The sequence below is a fragment of the Leptopilina boulardi genome, unplaced genomic scaffold, assembly GCF_019393585.1.
Source record: "Leptopilina boulardi isolate dan_hultmark-lab unplaced genomic scaffold, ZJU_Lbou_2.1 LbouV2_384, whole genome shotgun sequence".
NCBI lineage: Eukaryota > Metazoa > Arthropoda > Insecta > Hymenoptera > Figitidae > Leptopilina > Leptopilina boulardi.
Genome location: NW_026137956.1, coordinates 274,130 through 283,205, shown reverse-complemented (window position 1 = coordinate 283,205; position 9,076 = coordinate 274,130). Strand labels below are relative to the sequence as shown.

At 26.6% G+C, this 9,076-nt stretch overlaps 1 protein-coding gene across 1 annotated transcript; it reads right to left on the bottom strand.

The window, feature by feature from the left end:
• Positions 1-1,233: 1,233 nt before the first annotated feature.
• Positions 1,234-2,915, bottom strand: LOC127288365 (uncharacterized). The gene is made up of 4 exons (XM_051315769.1): positions 2,751-2,915; positions 2,502-2,633; positions 2,033-2,188; positions 1,234-1,631 (listed from the first exon to the last, which is right to left on the bottom strand). Exons 1-4 carry the CDS (start codon positions 2,835-2,837, stop codon positions 1,452-1,454), a joined length of 555 nt encoding a protein of 184 aa, XP_051171726.1. The 5' UTR covers positions 2,838-2,915; the 3' UTR covers positions 1,234-1,451.
• Positions 2,916-9,076: the final 6,161 nt, after the last annotated feature.

Here is a 9,076-nt window from a genome sequence, read left to right as displayed (position 1 = left end):
TTCAATTAATAGGTTTCTTTAAGGTATTTTGTGTTGTTTCAAGGTAAAAAAAACATACAGACATGCTGATTAAGTTTATTTAAATTGGTAAGGAATTTTTTCATTTTCCAGGAAAACAGTCTATTCAAAAAAATGGAATAAAATTGATGATTCTTAGTCTACTGCAATTTAGGTTCAATTGGTAGGTTTTTTTGAAGGTATTTTGTGTTGTTTCAAGGTAAACAAAACATAGAGACATGCTGATTAATTTTATTTGAATTGGTAAGGAATTTTTTCATTTTCCAGGAAAACATTCTATTCAAAAAAATGGAATAAAATTGATGATTCTTAGTCTGCTGCAATTTAGGTTCAATTGGTAGGTTTTTTTAAGGTATTTTGTGTTGTTTCAAGGTAAAAAAAGCAAAGAGACATGCTGATTATTTTTATTTAAATTGGTAAGGAATTTTTTCATTTTCCAGGAAAACATTCTATTCAAAAAAATGAAATAAAATTGATGATTCTTAGTCTACTGCAATTTAGGTTCAATTGGTAGGTTTTTTAAGGTATTTTGTGTTGTTTCAAGGTAAAAAAACATACAGACATGCTGATTAAGTTTATTTAAATTGGTAAGGAATTTTTTCATTTTCCAGGAAAACATTCTATTCAAAAAAATGGAATAAAATTGATGATTCTTAGTCTACTGCAATTTAGGTTCAATTGGTAGATTTTTTTGAAGGTATTTTGTGTTGTTTCAAGGTAAAAAAACATACAGACATGCTGATTAAGTTTATTTAAATTGGTAAGGAATTTTTTCATTTTCCAGGAAAACATTCTATTCAAAAAAATGGAATAAAATTGATGATTCTTAGTCTACTGCAATTTAGGTTCAATTGGTATTTGTTTTTTAAGATTTTATATATATATATATATATATATATATATATATATTAAATATACACATATACACATTTTTTAGCTAGTAAATATGTATAATGAAAAATAAATAATTTATATAAAGTTTATTTTTATTATTTTTTATAATATATATTTAAAAGTTAATTTTCAAAAAATATAAGCCTCATTAGGCTTGTTCTAAAATTTAAAGAAATTATAATAATAATAACTTTTCATTAATCCAAAAATAATAACAATAACTGATAAGCGAAACACTGAATATTTCTTATCATAAATGCGTTCACAAAAGTTTGACGTAAGTATACTTACTAATATTAATAATAAAAAAGAAATGACGAATTTTGCAAAAATGGATTCTTTATAATTTTTTTTTTACAATAATCGGAACATGATTTAAATTTGCTTTTATGGAAAAAAAAATATTAAATTTTTTTTGACAATTTAGAAAGAATTTTCTGTAAATAAAATCAAATTTTAGTTTTTTAAAGTAATGTGTTACATTTGTTAATATTTTATTATATTATTATGTAACATTCTCCTGAATATTATATATGATTTTAACAATCATCACCGGTTATAAATCCTCTAAACAAAAATGTAATAAGTAAAGGAGTTGTTGTAGAATTTTCTTGCTTATTTTTTACAATATGTATTATTCCAATTAATGGTCCACAATGATTACCTTTTACTTCTTCTTCAAATGAAAAACTAATTGGGTACCTAATTTTGACTGTACCCTGAAAACAAAAAAAATTTTTTTTTTCAAATTTATAATTTAAAAACCTAACATAAACTCAAAAATTGCAATTGGTTGCGATTACCATTTCGTTAGTAAGACTATTTTTAGTAATTTGTATTAGTTACTGTTACGATTTAATTAGTCAGATTAAGCAGTTAGTTAGTTAGGTAACTAATTAAATAGTTATTCCAAGAAAGTAATTAGTTAGATTAACTAAAAATGGTAACCCCAGCCAATTTTTTCTCTCAGTGTATTTTTTGATTTTTTCAGCTTAGCCAAAAATTATTATTTTTTTTACAATTTTTCATAATGGAACATAATTCTATGTTTGAAAAAAGTTTGAAAAATATTGACATAATGTAAATTTTAATTTTCTTAAAAATTATTTTTATTTTTTACCTTTCTTATTGGACATTTATTAGCTTTTCCAAGTTTATTTAGAGTAAACTTTTTAACAGACTCTTTTATAGATCCTTTTTTTGTTTTATCACATATATTTTCAAATTCCAATGTTTCCACTTTTCCTGTTACTTCGTAAATCTTTGAGAAATAAACCTAAAAATACACAGAAAAAACCTAATATCAAATTGAGTACAAAATTTATACTCAATTTGATATTCTATGTTCTATGTCATTTAACATGAATTCATTTTGAGATGCAATAAATATGAGTCCAACTTTTTTCTGCGTGTACAAGTTTTTGAATATTTAATTTTTTTCTGTGAGCAAATATATTATTTTATTTATTGTAATAATAAAAAATAATAGTTATTAGTTATTTTTTTTAATTATATTTATTTATTTGATAAATTAGGTATTTCTTTTATAGCAATAAATTATAAAAACAAAATTTGCCTTCTTAACTCACTTTCAAATTATCTTGATTTTTTTCCCATATAATTTCTTGTTGGCCATTATTGTTTTTTACCATTACACCAGTGGCATTTCTTCCTTGAAATAAATGTCCTGAACTAAAAGAGATTTTTCGAGGAAAAGCAGCCTAAAATGAAGAATGTAATTAATTTTATATGTTTTTATTCTTTTTTTTAAATTTATCAAATTTTTAAAAATCCAAAATAATTTTTTCTTTTTGCAGTACTATCTATATAAAACTTACATTTGAAACAGCAATTAATGCAAAAAATGTACAAAATACTTTCAACATTGTCGTAAAGTTTAATTTTAATTTTGAAACTAAATACATTTTGTAGCTAACAACATGTTTTTATAGCATCTAACCGGTTGTAATTATTTTAAGTGTATAGATAAAACAACAAATTAATCACATGAACTGCTTTTGTTTGTTTATTTGTTTTTATATTCGTTATTTTTAAAGTTATGTTAAAGTTATATGATAAAAAATAAAATAAAAAAAAAAATATATATTTTTTTTAAATAATTTGAAACCTTATGATTATTATTATCACTTTGCCAGTTAATTTCCCTCTAAACTAGAGTTTCTATACCTCTAAACATGACAAACGTGAACCTTAAGAGATCAATTAGTTTATATCTCTCAAAAAAATGGGTAGTCCAGTGGTCAAGTGTTCCCGACTAGCAGTTTAAAAACAGAGGTTCAATCCCAGGTGGAGATGAGATTTTTCAAAGTCTACAAATATTTCAATTGGTTAAATATAAATAAAACGTTAAATTGATAATAAATAAATAATAAAATAAATAAACAAGATAAAATGAATAGAAATAAGGTAGAAAAAAATTTTTAATTTTACAAAAAAAGAAAACTTTTGGTTTGATCAACCAAACATTTTTGTTGACCTAACAAAAAAATTTGGTTGAGCTAACCAAATGTTTTTGTTATGCCAAGGCCAACAAAAAACACTCAACCAAATTTTTTGGTTGATTCAAACAAATAGTTTGGTTGCTTAAATACCCAACAAAATTTTTTTATCGGCCCAACTAAATTTTGGTTGCTCTGACAAAACATTTTTCTTAGTAGGGTCAGCTGGGGTAAATCCGAACGCTTTTAGTGAGTTTCAACAATAACATAAGTTTTTTCTTTTAAAAGACAATACTTCCGGTATTCTGGTGCATGAAGTTGTTACTTTACTTCCATAGAACAATTTTATGGGGTAGCAAAAATTTTTGATAAATTACAATCGCAGGAAACTTAGCGTTCGTATTTACCTCGATACTTTGCAACTTTCCTAAAATACCGGGGTAAATACGAACGCCACTGTATTTCAGAAAAATCTTAGGGAAAATAAATTTAAAGTATTGCAATTGTTAAACTTATATAAAAACTCAAAAAAAATATGATAATAAACCTATTATGTAATAATGCATCATATATAAATACAAAAATCAAACAGATTAAAAATTAAAATGCATTACACAATTAAAACCTTCAATAACTTTATCAAATCATAACGGATTTTTGCAAAACTTGGTACAGAAAGTATTTTGGAGTGATTGAATGTAAATACAAAAATAAAAGTCAAATTTTTTAAATTAAAAATGGCGGACTTTCCTAAAACTTATTTTTAAAAATGATCAAATTTGCTAACTCCAAATTCGTAATCAGCGACCCTGAAATCCCCCGAGTAACAATTTTCGAGCGAATCCAATGAATTTTTTAATTCTCGTCCGCCATATTGGATCCGCCATTTTGAATTTTAAAAAACTGACTTGAAGTTGGTAATCAGCGACCCCAAAAACCCTAGAATACCAAATTTTATTAAGATCCTGAAGAACTTTTTTCAACAAACCATTTGGCAAAAAAAGTGGAACACTCTTTCGAGAGAACAGAGATTAAGTTTCTGCTTATTAATTGCTAACGAGGATACATATAGAAAGAAAAACTTTTTTTTATGTACTTTTATAATGTTAAAATAATAGTGTAATCAAATAAAAACAATTTTGTGTGGCTCTGATATAAGAAAAAATTATTAAAAATACCGTTCGGATTTACCCCGGTTTTCCAATTTTCCGGGGTAAATACGAACGGTCTGATATTATTAATAAAATTTTACAGAAGGCAAAAATGAAAAATAGTTTCTGTTCTAGTATTCATAACAAACAATTATAAATAATAAAATGAATTTTTAGCTTCTTTTTCTTCAAATACGAGACAAAATATTCAAAGAGTGTCATCTTTGATTTTCAATCTTTTTTGCAATACTCGTTATCTTTGTTTATGCTGTTGCTAATTAACAAACGAAAAATAGGATAATACTTAGAATTTCTTGAAGAGGATCTGAGGTAAAAATTCTCATGTTTAACTTATTTTTTTAAATTTTAATTAAGCTGAAATAATTAGCGTTCGGATTTACCCGGGCTGACCCTATATTATTTTTTATACTATATTTATACTATATATTTTTCCCTCATCAAAATAGGTCTGTGGTTGGGTTCTACCCAGTTTGAAAAAAATGTAAATTAAATAAATTTTAAAGATTACTTTTTATAAATTCCAAATGAATTTAAGTTAAATTTGAAAATTGTTATTGAAAATTAAAGAGAATCATTTCATACAAGTGTTTGATTTATAAATATTATATTATGTTTCGAAAAAAAATTTAATTCATATATTTTTTTTGTTTAAAGTTCTTTTTCTGGCATGTAAAAATGATTTATATTTTTGTTTATAATATTAATAATAATAATAATAATTATTATTATTATTATTAGTATTACTAATATTTTATTTGAAATATGTCTAAGGGATTTTGAAATTATCTGTATGCCTGCGCACCCCGAGCTGTATGTTTACATTGATGTATATAAACGGCACCTAAGCCGAAGGTCATAACAAGAAAATCCCAAACATAATTCAATCAGTTGCAATTCGTGTATCGACCTGTTTAGACGTGATCAATGTGAATGAAAATTTAGAAGCAAAATTTGTGTTAAACATATATATTTCCTTTATTATTTTTTATTTTTTTTTCGGGAGTGTTAGATTTTTTTAAATCGCAATCGTTTAAATCTTAAAAAAAGTATTTTGTTTGTTTTATTGTGTTTGAAAAAAAGTTTTTTTTGGTCATTTTGGTAAAATTTTTTTTTTGTTTCGGGAGTGTTCGATATTTTTTAAATTGCGATCGTTTCAATTAAAAAAAAAAAAAGTATTTTGTTTGTAAATTTAAAAAATGGTTTAAGAAGTGTTTAGAATTTTTTAAATCACGGAGTGTTTCTGCCATGTCTTATAGTCTACAATATCTGATACATCGCAGACTATAAGGTTAGAGATACATTTTTATAAATCATAATAACATAAAAATGTGTTTTTTTAATGAATAAAATTTAAAAATAAAACATTGATTTTGTTTTTTATTTTTTTGACAAAAAAGTTGGTACTACTTTAAAAAAACGAAGCTGAAGTACGCAACGTTTATGATAAACGATTTTTAAAGAAATAATTTTTTAAAATGAAAAATTCTATAATTTTTCACCTAAAAAATATTTCTTGTAGTTTTCATTAATCAACAAATTATAAAAAAAAATTTTTTTAGGCAAAAAATTATAGAATTTTTCATTTTAAAAAAATTATTTCTTTAAAAATCGCTTATCATAAACGTTGCGTACTTCAGCTTCGTTTAAAAAACACAAAATTATCATCTTATTGTAGTATTTTTAGGGCACATGAATATGGCAAAAATTAAATTAGATATAGAATTTTCATTTCAAAGAATTTTATAATAATTGAATTTTCTTTTAGCTAAATTTTATTTTTTCTAAATATCATTTGAAAAATTTTTATTATTAAACAAATATTTATTAATTGGAGGCAACATCTTTATTCTGACCCCTTTAAATTTTTAATGATCGCACAATATTATATTTTTTTTGTTGCATCATTTGAATCTTAAAAAAATATACAAGGTAATCAAAAAAAAAATCTTTAATTTTTAACATATATTATTCAAAATTGACAATATTTTGTTCAAAAATTTTTACAGCCTACAATTTTCAACAAAATTAAAAAAAAATTGTTTTTAAATTAAAATATAAGAAATTTAGAACAAATATGACACTTTTGATTTTTAAATAACAATCTTGATAAGTTATTATTAACGTTAAAAATTAATAAAAAAAAATCGAAAGGACCTTATTTACCTATTTATTGTTACGCTTTTATTTATATTTGCTCAAAATTTGTTACTAGGGAGGGGGGGGGTTAGGGATCGTTGATTACGAATTTAATATCAGATTTTGAAAATTCAAAATGGCGGATCCAATATGGTGTACGAAAAAAATAAAAATCAACGAGATTTGTTTAAAACTTGTTACTCGGGGGTTTTTGGGGTCGCTGATTACGAATTCGATGTTCATTTACAACTCCTGACAAAATGTGAAATATTGGTATAAAAAATACTAAATCTCAGAAAAGAGTTTGTAGAATTATTAAAATTCGTAAATATTTACTGCTATTTAAAAAACATGTATTAAAAATTGAAATATATTTTGTACTTTTTATGATCAATATTTCCTGTTTTGACACTTTTTTCCTAAATTGAAAAATACTTACAAAAATTTCTACTAATTGAAATTTAATAAATGGGGCGAAATTTCTTAAGCGATCTAATTGGCAATTGTATTTTTTGAAAAATCATAACTATTGTATAAAATAATGAAAAAAATTTCAAAAAATTCGAAATTTGTCCCTTTTTTTGTATCGCTCCTAAATTTTCTCAACGGATTTCACTTCCTTACAGTTTTAAAAGTAGACGGACCGGAGTGGTTAGAATATTTTTTATTTCTCAAAAATACCCATGTGCGAAATGCCAAGATTGCCAATATGGCGCCCAACATTGACCCAGTAATGTCTGCGGAAGTACGGTAAACGTTACTGGACCAGTACTGGCGATCAATTCGTCCCATTATTGGGCCAATATTGGCACCGATTCTTCCCTCACAACAAAAGGATATCCTGAGGATATCTTCAGGATATCCTAAACTAATGTAGGATATCCTGAAAACGTCCATAGGATATCCTAGGATATCCTGAGGATATCTTCAGAACATCCAAACCGCCGTTACGTAGGATATTTTTGGGATATCCTGGGGATATACTGAGGATATCCTGGGATATCCTGAGGATATTCTAGGGATATCCTAGTGATATCGGGGGGATATTCTGAGGATAAACTTGGTATATCGTTAAAATATTTTAGAAATATCGCTAAGATCTCCCTAGGATATCATTATGATTCAAATTTTGACTATTTGAGATAGCGATTTTTTGATACAAATAGTTAGCGCTTGAGTTGGTTTCAAGAGATTTTTTAAAGAAAAAGTAGAAAAAAGAATTCTTGTAGAAAAGGTAAATCATTTTCGATATCTTCGAAATACATTATAAATACATCCAAAAAATATGTTATCCATTTTTGTTTAATTAATTTGTATGTTAGGGTCGTTTTATGTATACCTTAGGGACATTTTTATAACGACTCAAGGATATTCTAACCCTTAAGATAATATAGACATACTGTGGATATCCTTAGGACGTCCTAAGGATATCCCTAATTATTCCAGGGATATCCTTAGGACGTCCTGAGGATATCCTAATAATATCCGCCGCTACTTTGGATATCCTTAAAGTATCCTTAGGATATCCCTGGGGTATCCCTAGGATATCCAAGGGATGTTTTTGGAATATCCTAGGATATCTGGTGATGTGAGGGTTGGTTACTCTAATTTGCCATTTTTGGGCCGAACTCTGTCCCATTACTGGACCACTAATGGCAGCCAAGTAATGGCCCAGTAATGGCGTCTGATACTTGGCTGCCGACGTCCAACCGCTGGTAACACCACAAGATTGTGGCCCAGTATTGTCTGCCAAACCTTGGTGCCCGATTTGACAATGCTGGGCCAATATTGGCCCATGTTGGTTTTCGCACTTGGGTAATTTTTTTTTTTTTTTTTGTTTAAAAACATACCGAATTTCCCATTGCAAAAAGATCTGTTAGAATAATTATTTATGAAAAGAAGAAAATGAATACTAAAATGAACGCACATTCTAGTAAAGATCCAATGCTACGACGTTGAGTTATATATTTTTTTTCTTGAAGTGTTTGGTTAGCAGCTGACCCCGGAGGCTAAATTTGAATTTGCACAAACCACGTTTTTCTTTATAAAGGGGTCAACGTTAAGACAACAACCTTAATAGTTGTTATATACAATGATAAAGGGACAAAGTAAAAGAGGGGGGGAGGGAGGGATGATGGTCTCAAAAGTCTTTTATGTCGTGCTTTAGAAAACAATAGTCGAACGAGTACCAGCGATAGACCATGTTAAGGACTTAAAGGGTGTTAAGGGCATGGGTAAGAAATTTAATGGAGGGGAGAGAGGAAAAAGAAGTCCAAACCAAAGAGAAAAGGCATAGATTTCGTATAGCCTCCGGTTGAGTTTTAACGACGTACTCGGACATAGTCACTACTTTTTACTGCCTGCGCAGGCATTTCTCTTCCTTTAACTTTCTCGCCT